The 15,946-nt window shown below is 31.7% G+C and overlaps 3 protein-coding genes across 5 annotated transcripts in view; 1 reads left to right on the forward strand and 2 right to left on the reverse strand.

The window, feature by feature from the left end:
* Window positions 1–5,549: 5,549 nt before the first annotated feature.
* The window catches only part of LOC105233957 (uncharacterized), a 47,885-nt gene continuing 37,488 nt past the window's right edge, over window positions 5,550–15,946 (reverse strand). Inside the window, exons 1-6 of one of the 3 annotated variants that reach the window (XM_011216135.4) lie at window positions 12,378–12,433; window positions 11,958–12,329; window positions 8,409–8,542; window positions 8,218–8,340; window positions 7,610–8,147; window positions 5,550–6,555 (exon numbers count right to left, since the gene is read on the reverse strand). In XM_011216135.4, coding sequence (XP_011214437.2) covers window positions 6,365–6,555; window positions 7,610–8,147; window positions 8,218–8,340; window positions 8,409–8,542; window positions 11,958–12,036 — 1,065 coding nt within the window. In that variant the 5' untranslated portion in view covers window positions 12,037–12,329; window positions 12,378–12,433 and the 3' untranslated portion in view covers window positions 5,550–6,364. Of the gene's footprint in view, window positions 6,556–7,609; window positions 8,148–8,217; window positions 8,341–8,408; window positions 8,543–9,261; window positions 9,299–11,957; window positions 12,452–15,946 lie in introns of those variants that run through there. The other 2 variants (XM_049461487.1, XM_049461488.1) reach the window with 2 other exon arrangements.
* LOC105233958 (mitochondrial import inner membrane translocase subunit Tim23) lies at window positions 12,518–14,007 on the forward strand. The gene is made up of 4 exons (XM_011216136.4): window positions 12,518–12,708; window positions 12,859–13,138; window positions 13,199–13,368; window positions 13,432–14,007. The coding sequence occupies exons 1-4, from the start codon at window positions 12,657–12,659 to the stop codon at window positions 13,545–13,547; spliced, it is 618 nt and encodes a 205-aa protein (XP_011214438.2). The 5' UTR covers window positions 12,518–12,656; the 3' UTR covers window positions 13,548–14,007.
* LOC105233959 (thyrostimulin beta-5 subunit) lies at window positions 14,155–15,844 on the reverse strand. Its single transcript, XM_011216138.3, has 3 exons — window positions 15,212–15,844; window positions 14,779–15,117; window positions 14,155–14,718 (listed from the first exon to the last, which is right to left on the reverse strand). Exons 1-3 carry the CDS (start codon window positions 15,212–15,214, stop codon window positions 14,554–14,556), a joined length of 507 nt encoding a protein of 168 aa, XP_011214440.2. The 5' UTR covers window positions 15,215–15,844; the 3' UTR covers window positions 14,155–14,553.

The raw sequence follows: 15,946 nt of genomic DNA on the forward strand, positions 1-15,946 counted from the left end.
GAAATAATGGAGCATCTCTTGTTCACCTAAACCGCATTGGCAAGACTACGCTGTAAACATTTAGGGGACCCACGGCATGATAAATTGGAAGAGAGGTATTGATAGTGAGGCCACAAACTCCTGATTACTCCTCATGGACCTAGTAACAGAACTTCATCTGTTATCACGAGAACTGGTCTATGCGTGGCTCATTAGCCTACCAGACTAACCCAACCTAAATGTATGATGCGTTGTTGTGTGATTTATGGCGAAAAAAATCACTTTCCCACGTTTTGCTGCTGAGATGCGGGGCACAAAGGTAAACTCGTTCGTTGTAAAGGTATGCAACTGAAGAATTGAAGAAATCTCCGTTACATAAATCCAGAATTGCGCAATAATTATGTGCCTGCCTGCCGCGCCGCGCAACTATCGACCTTTGTAAGCGCACAAAGGGGTGGGTAAACAAAATGCCGGGAACCCAACTCCATACGATTACAGACATACATCACATACCAGCACAGTCCGTTGAAAGGTAACAAAACAAGAAATTGCGACACACTTCCGTCCGTCAAAGCAGCGCCTTTGTTCGGCTGACAAGCGCTTGAAAGAACGCAACGGATAATGGCTGCTTGCGAAGGAAAGCATATACAATAACACTTGGGGGCAGTCAAGAAAGGAAGGAAGGAACAATTATGTATGTACAAATGTGTGAATGTGTCTAAGTATGTATGTAAGTAATTTCGGCAGATGTTCTAATTGCTGTGCCTACTTTGGCATAATAACCGGTGTGTGTCGAGTTACAACGCAGCGGCGCATTAAGAATTCTTTTTCACACCAAAAGTCGCACGGCGCATAATGGCAGTTGCAGTTACGGTTCGTTTGCGCTGCACGTGCGCCTTTCCGAAAAGTCTTTTACTTTTTGATTACTTTGTCAGTATAAACATTATTTTACTATCAGCGTTAGGCATAGTCGACTTACATATATGGTGTATTAAAATGGGTAAGCAGAAGATTTTTGATTACAACGTGCGCGCTTTTAAGATGAAGTTGACAGCGTCACTTGACTTGGGTGACAAAGTGACCGTTAACTTTAAATAATTTTGAGGTTTTCAGAAACTAAAAAAAATTAATATATCCTACCGCACGTGCAACAGATTACAAGAAAGCAAAACTATATTTTCAAATGGGTGGTGGAGATATTGAGGGCTAAACGTAAGACTTAAAAAATGATGGTAAGAATATATTAACCCTTACCGGAACTGAGAAATTGCAGCTCGATGAAAGTTCTAGTAGAAAGAATTCCATTGTTTGTGCAATAAATTGAAGGTTTCCGTTTATAGCACAGTAAAAATGATCCGAATCAGCTTGATGCATGGTGTATTTCGATAACTTGTTGGCTTAATCTGGGCGGTCGCGTCTGGACCATTTCTATCTTAAGATGGTCCAATTATTGACAGAATTGAGGATTATGTAGTAGGCGATCTCTTGCCAATGCCACCAAAATATAGTAAAACCTTATCATCAGTCATTTATCTTGGCTTGGAGACCGTTGGCGCTGGCTCACCGCGTTTCGGCTATACCCATTTTCAACATCAAGCGAAATACATTACCATCTATAAAAATTCTATAAAGCCTTACTTAAAAAGCCGAATATCTCGAGAAGTATTAATGATAGCGATTTTGACCTTGGATCTTTTTTATAGCAAATAAAATTTCCTACAAATTTGTCATGTTCATTTTTTCTAGAGCTCCTGTCATTTACGAGATATATACAAAAAAATCGAAATTCTTGGAAAAATCGGGTTTAGATCCCCGTACTACCTCGCCGGTGTGAGTTACTACTTTGTTGCACGGGGCACTTTTGTAGAGTGAACAATTCTGAGAAATATGCGTCTAAAGTAAAAGCTATGCCATAAAATACCTCTGATCTGTAGGAATTTAAAGATAAAAACTCATGATTGTAGTGTATTCTATAGAAAATTTTTATAGGCCTTTGTCCAGTTATTAATGTTAATATTAAGAACTAAAATTTTCAGAGAATTTTTTTTTAAGCTTTTTTCAAGAAAATTTCGTGACGGGACTGAAAAAAAATTAATATTTCAATAAAAAAACACCCTACTCAGTATACACAAAACTGGCTGAGAAATTTTTTAAGTACGAAATCTTATCCTTAAGCCGATCGCTCTTATAATGTGTTTTTTTAATAGGGACGCTACAAAAGTAGACCAGTGGGGACTGCAAACGACGCCATATTTTTCCCGCTCTTTCGACATTTCTCTCCAGTAAGATTTGCCATTTCATCATAGAAAAATATACGATCCAAGAACGAGTCGAAATTACTTATTAAAATTCAGTGTCAGTGACCTCAACTGTAAGAGCGCTACGTCCAATTTATGGTCGTCATAATCGTCGTCGGTTCAACAATTCAGCGTCTAGTGGAAAAACACAAGCACAGTACAAAATGTTCCTGTTCCAGTAAGATAAGGAAGTGCCCGCAGTGACGAGAATATTGCTGCCGTTAGCGCATCAATTGAGGTAGACCCAAATCAGTCTCTCACACGTCGTTCTCAAGCGTTGGACATCTCTGTGACGTCGTTGGCGAATTTTGCGAAAAGATCTTGTCCTACATCCTTACAAGATCAAATTGACGCAAGGACTGAAGCTGCTTGACCATCAGAATCGTCGTATGTTCAGGAATTTTGCTGAGAAACAACTTGAAAATGATCGGGATTTTCTTCGAATTATCTTCAGCTATGAGGTTCATTGCTGGCTGAATGGCTTCGTCAATAATGACCATGTTATTGGTCAGGCAGCAATCCACATGTACTCCATGAATCACCATTGCACTCCGAAAAATTTTCGGTTTGGTGCGGCTTATGGGCTGGCGATTGATCAAGACCGGCACGTTACTGTGAATGGGAATCGCTACCGCTCAATGAAAACCAAATATTTTTGGCCATAATTGGATGATATGGACTTGGAGAATATGCTTTTTAAACACGACGTTTTATTGAAAACCAAGTTTGGTGAAAGTGTTATCTCATGAAATGGCTCATTTAAAAATCGTTGTAATACAGAATACTGAAAGATCTTACTTTGCTTGAAGATTGTAGGTAATTTTAGGTAAAAAAACAAAATATAACGTAATTATTTACAAATTAAAGCTTTAGCAGAGCCATATGTACATTGTAAAATATAAAGACAATTACATATAAAAATATTTACAATTTTTATACCATCTTACTTTGAATTTATACACTGCATTAATTACACAATATCAAATGAATTAAATTTTTTGTTTATTTTTCAGTAAAAATGTAAGTTCGTTATTATTATAATATTCGTAATTCATAATTAAACTAAAATTTATTTTTAAAAATATTTTAACAAAAAAAAAACACGTGTTTTGAGCACTTTGATACACAGGGCTGCCGCGTACTGAATTTTGCAAAATTGGCAAACTTTTAAATTTTTTGTAATGGAAAAAACATTACTTAATTTTAATAAAAAATTAAATTAAAAATTTTGTTTAATCTTAAAAAATATTTAAAAAATTAAAACATATTATTTAATACAATAAAAAATTAACAATTCAAATAAAAAATTATTTAATTAAAAAAAAACAAAACTTTGAAAAAAATATTAAAACAATTTATTTAAAATACAAAAATCTTTAATTAAATAAAACTAAATTAAATTTAAAAAAATATTATTTAATATAATGAAAAAAATTAATTTTTTTTATATAAAAAAATCATTTAATTTAAATAAAAAATGCTATTAATTGAAAATAAGAATTATTTGCTTTAAAAAAATTTATATATTTTAATTAAAAAAGTAATTATATTTAATAAATTTTTTATATATGTATGTACATATGTATGTAAATTAAAGCACGTGTTTAATAAATTGAATCCTTTTTGAATAAAGTTAAATCAAAACATAATTAAATTTCAATTTAACAACTTTTTCATTAATGTAATTTAATGGATTTTTTTAATGAAACATTTTTTCAATAAATTTCAATTAAATATTTTTTCAATCAAATTAATTTTTTTAATATTTAAATTAAATCAAAACATTTTTTTCAATAAATTTAAATTAAATATTTTTTTAAACAAATTACAAAAAAATATTAATAAAAAGACTACAAATTCACAATAACAACAATAATCGGTAGTAGTTTACGGCGTTGACTCCGAACTTTACTGCTCAGGACAAGTCGCCTCGTTAGCAGTCTCCCGAAATATTAGTGAAAAGTCATAGGTTGCTACAACAAAAAAATATAACTGTTGTCACGGCAGAATTAAATAAGAAAAGACAGAAAATAATAATAATTTAAGTACGTGTGTGCTTAACTGCACGAAACGACATTTTTTAGGTTATGTTGCGCGTTAAGCAAATGTAAATAGAATTAACAAAAAATTGTTTATAAAGCAAAAAACTAATTTGGAACGAAGAAATTATCAGCCAACAAAAACACTTGCAATGAAAGAATATTAAAAGTGTCAACAAAGTTGAGATAAATATAGAAAGTTTTAAAAATTCTATTAATTTTCGAAATTTTACAAACAGCTTCGTTAAATTTCGCCAATTCTCGACAAAATCAGTGCGACGGCCTGCCTTATATTTGGTACATACACACACATTATCTAATATCAGTAGCATAAATTATTGTATTGATTTATGAATATATATGTATGTATATGTATGCCACGTAAGAACGTCTACATTAACATATATACTTATTTAACTGTTTGTCTTTTATATACTGAGTATATATGCACGTGCCTTGTTTTATAAACTTTCAAATACATTATAAACATATGATTAAAATATTAAGCCTTCATATTATTCGTTATTTCTTTTAAAAAATGTGGTGCATTTTATTTATATATATTTTTTCGTACACTATATATATATATGTATATATAAATGTATGTATATATTGTTACGCAGTGATAAAATGTTCAAAAACGTTTACATAAATTACAATTACTACATTTTATATCGACATAATAACGCGTGCATGAATGCAAATACAGTTTGACTCGCCCTTTTACCGGTTTAGGAAAAAAAGAATAAAACAACAAAAAAAATCAAATAACACACATTAAAAAAAGAATTAAAAAAAATAAAAAAAAAGAATGCAAAAAAAAAATAAAAAAAAAGAATTCAAAAAAATAAAAAAAAAGAATGCAAAAAAAAAATAAAAAAAAAGAATTCAAAAAAATAAAAAATAGAATTCAAAAAAATAAAAAAAAAGAATTCAAAAAAAAAAGAATTAAAAAAAAAAAAATAAAAATATAACAAATAAAATATATATATATATAAAAGGTATATAATAAATATTACAAACAAATTTAAACAAAACTAAAAAAATTACAAAAAAAAATTATTGAAAAAAAGTACAAACAGAAAATAAATAATTATGAATATTAAAAAGTATAAAAACGAAACAAAAATTAAAAATATAAAAAAAAATTTAAATACAAATAAGAAAAGAAAAAATCTGTAAATACATACATCATGTACATAACATATTTCAAATAAAAAAAAAACACAAAAAGAACAACATTTTGAGAAAATAATAAATAGTTATATTTGACAATCATATATCCATAAAGCGTGCCATTTCGTTAAATAAAAGTGTCATTGTCAATAAACATAGGAAATAACAATAAGTTGCACAATAAGTTTGCTAAAAACAAACAAGTTATAATTTAATTATGCTCACAATAGCCTTTACAAACATAAATATATATGTACTTTTATTTATAATAAGTGCGTTGTTTTAAACACTAAGCAAAATTAGCAATTATTTTCATTATCAAAAACATTAGAAAATAATTTAAAATTGAAAGTCAATTTATTGCTAAATATTTAATTTTTTTTTCGCTTGCTACAAACGAGTTTTTCGTTACACGAATCATTTTACATATTTTTCTCTTATTCAATTGTCTTTAACATAGCAAATTTCTTTAAGTCAGCAATGAAACGAATGGGCATACGAAATTAATGGCCTAGGTGGCGTAGGTATATAGATATTTGAGAATCTCACAAGCTTCTAGCATTCTCCACGCAGGACTCGCAGCAAAATAGCTCATTCGCAGAATACAATAAATCTTCTAAACTATGTTTTTTTTTGTTTTATATTGTATATATACGTTTGTATTTATATGTATAAACAGCAAATACATTAATTCGTTTTGTTTGTATGTAAATACCTACGAGCGTAAATGTAAAATACGCAGTCTGTTTTCAAATCGTTTACTACCCAAAAATTGTTTTACTTTTAATCAGCAATTGTTATGTCTTTGTTATACATATTTATATAATAATATTGTTTTTTTTTTTTTTATTTTTGCTTTTTGCACATTATCTTTTAATTGTTTATTGTGGCATCTTTATTGTTGTGTCCATTTTCAATGGTTTTAATATTATTGGCAAGATGCGATTGTTGTTGCGATTGATTTTGTTGTTTGAGTTTTTGTTTTTGCTCCAAAACGGACTTGTACGTGTAGAGCGACTGTAGTGGCACATGTAATAACTCAATGATTTGTGTGAAATGAACTTCTGCAAGAAAAATAGAAAATGAAATACAATTTAAGTGAGCAAAAAGGCATTATTTATAAAATTAAACTATTATAAATTAAAATTTTGTTACTAGTAATATATAGAAAACTAAATTATAATAAACGGGTAAAGTGCTGAATATTGACTTGTATAATACTAAAGGAAATCATTAACCTAACCTTAAAAAATTTATTAATTAAAAAAAAGACATTTTTTAACTAGTAATTTATAGAAAACTATAGACTATAAAATAGATTATAATAAACGCAAATGAACTGAATATTGAATTTTATAATGATAAAAAAAATCATTAACCTAACCTTAAAAAACTTAAAAATTAAACAATATACTAAAAAAAATATTAAAGAAATTAAAAATAAAAAAACGTTAACTTCGACAGCGCCGACGCTATAATACCCTTCACAGCTGCATCTCAAGTAGCTTAAAAAGAAGGAGAAGAAGGTATAAAAAAATCTTTATCTTGACCGCTCAGTTTGTATGGTAGCTATATGATATAGTGGTCCGATCTAAACAATATATTCCCGAGATTGCATAGTTGCCTTCGACAACAACGCCGGCGAAACTTTGTGAAAATACTTTGTAAATAATAAAGTTTCTAAAACAAGGACTTGATTTTGATTGAGCAGTTTGTATGGCAGCTATACTATGCTATAATGGTTCGATTTGAATAATTTGTTCGGAGATTGTAGTGTTGCAATGAACAAAAATCTTTTAAATTTAATAGTTGCCCGATATTGGCGGTTCTGGCAAATGAGCAGCGTCTTCGGGAGAAAAGGACGTGTGTAAAATTTCAGATCGAAATCTCAAAAACTGAGCGACTAATTTGCGTAAGAGGTAATAGACGGACGCACATGCCTAAATCTACTCAGCTCAGGCCTCACGCGTTTTTTTCTGGGTGTTTCAAACTTCCAACATTATATACACTGTTCAGGGAATAAAAATCATTAACATAACCTCAAAAATTACAAAAAAAAAAACTGTAAGTTACTAACAGTTAAAACTTAAATATATAACTTTCACAACAATCACTCACCATTTTCAGGCGTTATATAGCCATGTCTGATTAGAAAATCGATTACCACCGGACAGCTGGTTGTCTTGAAATCCGGTGTAAATACACGTTCCACACACTCTTTGGCTGGTAATAGCTCAAAAGCTTGCACCTCACCATCAGCATTTTGTGGTACAAAATCCAATGGAAGCTCTAAATCGAAAACATATTCGGTATTTGGGAATAAACCTTGTTCACTTTCGAAAAAGAATGAAACACAACCGGCTGAAACGAGATTTTTGACCAGATCACTTGGAATGGATGCCTCTTCAGCTGCCTCTTTAATAGCAGTCTCTTTAATGCCATAGCCCACCGATAAACCGCCGCCAACCATATTATCCCATTTACCCGGCCATGTCTCTTTGGTGTTAGAACGTTGTTGTAGCCAAATACAAAGACCCTGCGTTGGATGTTGTACATAACCATTAATATCTACACCATATTTGCGTACACCAAATAATGGTGTGGCCGAACGATCCATTTTCAATAGGCTACGATACTCCGATTTCACTTCATAATACTGTAATGCATTGAAAAATTCTTATTATAAATAACTGCAGTTTATATGGTAAACAAATGGCGATAATTACCTCATCACGCCAACCTTGGAGTGCGGAAAAAATGCCCTTAGAACGTAAATCACGTAATACTATATCGACTTGCTTTGTGCGTTCAGCATAGTCACGGAATGCAGGATTTAACTCGACTATACCCTATTTAAAGTAAGAAATTTTATTTAGTATTTTAATTTGAAAATTAATGCTAACATCTTGGTACTCACCTGTTTGGTAAATTCACAATTGCGTATGCAGAATATTTCGGGATAACGTTGCAGCTGCTTGATGACATCGGCCTTGACAAGACCAACTTGTTCGCCTTCGACCAGGAATGGACGTATGTCTCCCTTTTGAAAACCTGTAAAGAAATGCCGTTTAATTTATTTAAATTAAATCAAAATCAAGAAAATGCAATTTTTATAGACACACATAACTAGTAATGAATAAAAACCAGTTATTGGTATTCGAAGAGAGGGGCAGCGAGACAGTTCGAATGTTGTTCTGTGGAAATTTTAACTTCTGAGCTACTAAAATTGATAACATTTGTACAATCACAATTCGATTGTCAAAGGAAGAATAACCAAGTACTGAGCGTAATCAAAAAAATTAATTACTGTTTTTTTTATACCCCGAACAGTGTATATTAAGTTTCCTAGAAAGTTTGTAATACCCAGAAGGAAACGTCGGAGGTCCTTTAAATTATATATATTAATGGTTAAGTAATGACGAGATGAATCGATTTAGCTATGTCCGTCTGTTAGTCAGCATATAACCGTATTAGTCGCTCAGTTCTTGTGATATCGATCTGAAATTTTGCTAATGTTCTAATGTTCAGCGCTACAATATTCTAACATATTGTTTATAACGGACCAATTAGTCATATATGTAGCCTCCATACATACTGAACGTTTAAAATCGTTTTGATACCCTTCTATGTTATAAAAAATGTTGCTAGGAAGGGTATTGTAGTTTCGTTGCAGCCATAGTTAACATTTTTTTCTTATTTTTTATTTTATTTTTTGCCAGAAAAAAAGCAAATTAGATAAGATATGTGCACGTATGTGTACATATGCATACCTTTGGTCAGTTTTTTCGGCATACGAATGGTCAAACAAAGAAAACCATGCAAATTAATTGTTTATAAACTGCGACTTTGCACATAATAGATGCGAATAATAAACAATGAGCAGCTGTAAAAAATGTCAAATAGATACGAAAAGTAACAAATAAGTGCACAAGAGCCTTTTAATCAAACTCTTTCAAAGTATAAATTGTTTTAAGTCGCAAAGTAAGATAATTAGTTATTACTGGGTTATAAATTGCTGATTCTTTAAGCTTTTTACTACACATTGTATGGTTTTTATATACATATAACTGCAATCAATCGTGCTACTTTCAAGAATTTACAATGGAATTATATTCTATACTTTTTAGCAGCTGTCGTGAGTCGTAACCAATCAAGTTCTGGTATAAAATGATTTATATGTACATATGTATTTATTTATCTAATAAAAATTGCAAATTTATACAAAATAAACATGCCGTCAACGTTAGTTAGTACAAATTAATAAAAATACATATTTATTATTTTATGATAATTTTTAATAAAAACATTTGCTTATATAAATTAGATATTAGAAATGTAATTTAGCTTCAGCAAAATTATAGCAACCCTTTCAATAACGTTAATTATGTTTCTATTCACAATTCTATTCTATTAGTGAACCATCTCTCTAATAGATTTCCTACATATACAGATACTATTTATACGCGACACAATCTGTGCAGATCCTCGCAATAAAAATACGTAGGTTTGTGTGTGCATGCATATTCAACGTTTTGTCTATTTGTGGTCGACACATAGGAATCTTTGTGTGTACACTACACAATGTCAAGCTCATTCAAGGTGACTTAGAAAATTATAATTGTTGATGGCGCCAAGTATGGTGAACAAAGTTATTGGTCCTTCTTCCGGACGCATTGCTATTGGTCTGGCACAGATTGTGGTAGATGTGTTGGCCATCAAGTGAGTAATTGAGTTTAGTCTTACACATACGTACTTTCTATGCATACAGTATATATGTAGTTGTCAAAGGCAAACACGCTAACAAACTTTATTTGGCAGCCAAAGATAATGAATGCACTTATGTACATTCTATAACAATGTAGCTCGGGGTATATGTTAGCGCATATGCCTTGAATAAACGTTACTCTATGTGCCAACTGTGCCAGGCGACGTCATGCAGAATTATGACTCACAATTGCGACCAGATCGCATCTAAGGTGTGAGTGAAGATATTTACTTTATGTTAGTGGATCAGGTATAATCTACATATGTTTTATTGTTTTATTATAGAAAATTTATGTGTAATGTAAGATAATAGTTGTATATAATAAATAATAACTACCTTATAGTTTTACCTCTAACTTTTTTTATACGAATAAATAAAGATAGCGCAAATTGTCTAAAAGATAGCTTAGAGATCATTATGTTTATATTAACACTGTTATGGTATGAAATATAATTATATATACATACATAAGTGCATGCACTAGGTACGCCAAATGTTTGGTTTGGAAATTAATTGCAATTAGCGTATCATACATTATTCACTCACATTCCGCATGATAGGACTTGGATGAAAGTGAGGCGTCGAATATTGATTAGCGAAAGACGGCAGTAAAATATGTGAAATAACCGCAATCAAAAAGATTACAAGCAAAATAATGCAAATTTACACATAAATATATTAACGCATCATTGTATATAAATAGGACCATGTCTAAACACTTGTGAATTATCACAAAAATAAAATAGGGCAGACAGGCACGCGAATGGCCGAAGATAATTACATGGATACTTTTCATGGTGATAAGAACAATGTCAGATGATTGATTCAAAAAATCAACAAAAAGAATTAATCAATTTTGGATGCAAATACAACACACATATTTTTGACTTTTACAGGAAATGAGTATTTCTCGCTTAATTTGCTTATCTTTTTATATAAAATAAAGATTTATTAAAGAATATTTTTTGGACAGAACGCAGCTTTGCGAAATATATGGTAGGTGTTTACTAGGAATATGTACTGATGTGCAAACTTTGAAACCATCTACAGTAAATAGTGTATATTTTCGGCTTTGTCCTTTCTGACTCTGAATAAGTTATGTATAAGCTACACAGTGCTTACTGGCCACACCCAACAGCTTAAAACACATAAAATTTAGAACAAAATTAAGACATTGAATGAATTTATAAAAAAATGTAGTGTATAAGAACATACTAAGTATATTTAAGTAATTCGGGAATAAAATATAATTAATAGCACACTGTTTAAATATGTGTTTTTAACACGTCTTAAGTCGAGACCATATAAAATATTTATCGTACGAATATATTTAAAACATATATGGATAAAGTCAACCTGATCAGGATAATGACTACTTTGCAACATTCTTTATAATACATTCGAAAGTTCGAACAAATATAAGGTTGTCCTAGTTCACCATGAAATATTGATATATGCATTTTTTTCCTTCCTTGTGCTGCTATACATACCCGAAGGACAATCTGATCAGAATTTCGCATACATACATACTAACATTAAGTTTGTACACAAATCGATGAAAGGATATGATTATTTTTGCCCGTGGGAATTTTGTGCATTTATATATGCTTTATATTTGTTGCTGTACAGTTTTCACTTTTTCTTTAATATTATAGGCGTTATCAGTTATTAAAACTAATATGCATATTTTTTATGGCATACCTGTTAAGTAGAAATTGTTAAACTTCTGCGCCAAATGATAAAGTCGGGACAATTTTACATTTATATCAGTTGAAGCCATCGCCAAAAAACCCAGCTTCTCCACTACGCCACTCACGGTACTTTCGCAAAGCCTTTATGTAATTTTTCAGTTCCTTCGAATCTTTTATAAATCTCACCCAATGTAATTTCTATTAAATCGCACCGAATTTCGTCAGCAATAAAGATGAGAACAACCAACACATCAGAAAACAACTGACTGGTGGGATGGGAATTCGGTTTGTTGAGAACAGTTCGCCACTGCCAATTGTCACTATTCGTTTTGACAGTTTATTGTTTTTGTATCATGTTTTCTTATATAAATTTTTCTTTTTACTAATTTGTGTCTTTTTACATAAATTATTGTATATATATTTATTTAACATATTATTTATGTTTGTCATGCGCTCAAAATAAATATTTCTTTTAATTTTTTATTAAAACCAATTTGTGCTTGTCTTAATTCACAATAGTACCAGCAGTGAATTAATCCTATTGAATATTTTCGTTAAGTTTCGGCGCACATGTACTTGACGTTTGCTGTCATCGCCGTCGGGTCGAAAAGAACGAGAAAAAAATTACAACTTAGTACCAACTACAATATATAGGCAAAATTCTTACAGAAAGTTTAGTTTTTATAATCTAATAAGTGTACAAATAACAATGAGTGAAGACTATTTGAGTCAACCAATCTCGCTGGGGTCGTCATCATCAGGTAAGCGCTCCTGATGCATTTATACGGTGGACACAATATACAGGGTGTACATTACGCAATTATTGTCACCTAGTGTGTAATCGCATTACAATGTATTTCCTTAAAACATTGATATTGTGTGAATATAAATGATTTTGTTATCTTAAATAGCGGATGAGGCACGTCCCAATCGTTCGAGTGCAACAACCAGCACATTTGGTACACCCGTTTCGCCGTATTTGAATTATAACCCGCGTATATTGCAACAAGCACAGCCAGAATTTATTTTCCCGGAAGGTGCTAATAAGCAGCGCGGACGTTTCGAATTGGCTTTCTCACAAATTGGAAGTTCCGTAATAGTGGGTGCAGGGATAGGCGGTGTAGTTGGCTATTATAATGGTATGAAAACAACGGCGGCATTACAACAAACAGGCAAACTGAGGCGAACACAGTAAGCTTAATATAAATTATTTATATTTGATATAAATATATATTTTAATTTTTATTTTAGATTACTTAATCATGTGTTGAAACAAGGCTCTGGCACCGCCAACACTCTGGGAACACTTGCCGTCATGTATTCAGCGTTCGGTGTACTTCTGCAAAATGTTCGAGGAGAAGACGACGATATCAACACAGTTATTTCCGGCACAGCAACTGGACTGTTATACAAATCTACAGGTGAGTAGTTAAAACATATTTTGCTACTAATTCATTAAATACATATTCTTTATTACGAAACAGCTGGCCTTCGAAAATGTGCAATAGGAGGTGGTGTGGGTCTAGGTGTATCAGCTGCGTATTGTCTGCTCCAATTGATGCGTGCAAACTCAAATGGGTCTGGTTTAAAATTTCTGTAAGTCTTTATGAATGGCATAAAAACTGAACTGGACCGTGGCATACTGACTGCGAAATTTTCTATATGCGATAAGTGGTTAGCGGCTAGTAGTGACTAGGTAACTCCATATAGTGGAGATGAATGGAGTTGCGTTATTCCCCTATGTAACGCGCTCAAACGTACATAGCAAATTTAAGTTGTAAGTTTTCCTTGCTTTATAACTTTTATTTTTTAATATTATTAGTTATTAGAATGTGATGAGTTAAGTTGAACAAACTAATACCGAAGACAATTTGCTTAATAAGTAATTATAATAGTACAACAATATAAAAGCAAAAATTCACACAAAATTTTTTGTGCTTAAACGGAAGTGTGTTTACATAAACTTAAATAAAAATAGTTGTACAGAAAATCATAGAAATATAAAATTGAAAATGATCACCGAAATAAAACTAAACGCTTTGCGTATGTCAAAACAAGAATTGCGAAAAGTATTTTTTCTTTCATAATAAAATGTGGAGGTTAAGTGATTTCAATGAGTTAAAAATGAAATCAATAAAAATATAAATTGTGGTATTGCTTGTGAGTTACTACACGTAAATATTACATATGCAATTTGTGCATAATGAAAAACGAAAATTTTAAAACTTTTCAAGTTTTATTTGCTGATAACAATGTTTACTCAACATTATATTTACTTATTATACATAATTTTAATATTTATATATACCATAAAGTATTATTTATTAACGCCCTGCAACGCTGCCCCTTTGTTTATCGATAGTAACGCAGACAGTTAAATTTAATTGCATAATTTAAAGGCATCCGAAATGTTTACTGTTGCATCCAGTCACTTTAAAATGTATAAATTTATTGTGTTCTTAAAAGTTCTACATCGCCGCCCTCAATTTAATGCAAGCAGCAACCGATAGTAACAAGTTTATAGTAAATCGATATATAATTTAATAATATAAAGCATTATGTAAAACGGAAATACCGAAATCCGCGAACCATTGCACTGCTTAAAGTTAATAATCCAAAACATCTGAATCGGAACCAGTTAAAGCTAACACCTTCATGCCGGACTTCTCATCGATTATATTGTTCACTGGCGCTTCGCAACTGGTATCCAAAGTAGAACATGTATGACAATGACAACTGCCAGCCTCCATATATTCATAACGACGCGTTTCCTACAGCAATAAAACATACAATATAGTAAAATAATCTAACATACATATAGTTTTACTCACTTCGTCGGCTTCCGGATGGCAATTCCGCAACACCGCTACAGCTGGTTGGCGTGTCGCATGTACACAAACGGGATGAAAAGAACGTTTGTATGGGAATTTCCAATCGGAAATCTCACTGGAGTCACAACGACCCCAACAGGAACGTACGCTCACATAATCCCAACACTCGCGACCCTGTGCGTCCGCTTGTGTGATGCGGTATGTATAAAGTCGCTGGTGGCAGCCGAGTGGTGCAGCTGTGGGACTGCTGTCGATCGGTTGTGCCTCCAGTAATTGACTCAATGACGGTGTTGCAATTGTAACGAACGCGACGAGTGCAAACGTATTCAAATATTTATTCTATATGCCAAAAAAATTTTGTGTAAGCTTTAGTAACCGTTATAAAAAAATTTATTTAATAATATAAGTATGTGTGTGTATGCTGTGTTCATACCATTTCAGTGACCGTTTTACGCTTATGATGATAGCTCGTTGCGGCGCACAGTGGCGAGCTGTTATGCAGAGCAGCGTAGAGAATGAAATGACTTGCATTTGCCTGTTGCGCCAGTCTTTTATACGTTTAAATTCTATTATTTTGTCTATGTATAATGTTAAGAGCAAACATGAAGCATTGTTGGCAAATCCTGTTACGCATCTAAGGACAAATAGAAAATTTGTCTGTGTGTACTTATATAATACAATATATCATTGGAACATCATAGGGTTTACATGTAAATGCCTTTAAAGGGAAATTATACAGTTGAAGAGCTTGAAGACCTTTCTCGGCTTTGCTCTTCTAATAATTTATTATTTAGGAAAAACTTTTTTTTTGTTACACGATTAAAAACGATGTTCGGTGACTTACACCAGGTTATACGAAAGCAAATAGCCGTTCCCACGACAGCCGGGTTTACGTAATCGGAACGGACCCGGATTTTTTATCCGGTCAAAGACTCAACTCGGAAGAATTCTGCTACTACAACAACAACAACAAAAATAATAATTAACTTCGGTTCCACCGAAGCTAGAATATCTTTTAGAAATAAAAAAAAATTTCTATACAAAAACTAATTTTTGATAGGTCGGTTTGAATGGTAGGAATATATGATATCTCTGATAATCTCTCTCTCTCTCTAAATGACATTTCAATCCTGTTATTGAGCAATAAAGCATGGCTCTCTGTCTCTAA

Source organism: Bactrocera dorsalis, chromosome 1, assembly GCF_023373825.1.
Source record: "Bactrocera dorsalis isolate Fly_Bdor chromosome 1, ASM2337382v1, whole genome shotgun sequence".
Taxonomy (NCBI): domain Eukaryota; kingdom Metazoa; phylum Arthropoda; class Insecta; order Diptera; family Tephritidae; genus Bactrocera; species Bactrocera dorsalis.

What these genes read in the sequence shown, in the direction of transcription:
- LOC105233958 (XM_011216136.4), top strand. Translation starts at nt 12,657, where the DNA reads ATGAGTGAAGACTATTTGAGTCAACCAATCTCGCTGGGGTCGTCATCA. An exon ending in GGCAAACTGAGGCGAACACA is followed by an intron (nt 13,139 to 13,198) that starts GTAAGCTTAATA and finishes TTTTTATTTTAG; the next exon opens with ATTACTTAATCATGTGTTGA. An exon ending in ACTGTTATACAAATCTACAG is followed by an intron (nt 13,369 to 13,431) that starts GTGAGTAGTTAA and finishes ATTACGAAACAG; the next exon opens with CTGGCCTTCGAAAATGTGCA.
- LOC105233959 (XM_011216138.3), bottom strand. An exon ending in GCCATCCGGAAGCCGACGAA is followed by an intron (nt 14,719 to 14,778) that starts GTGAGTAAAACT and finishes TTATTGCTGTAG; the next exon opens with GAAACGCGTCGTTATGAATA.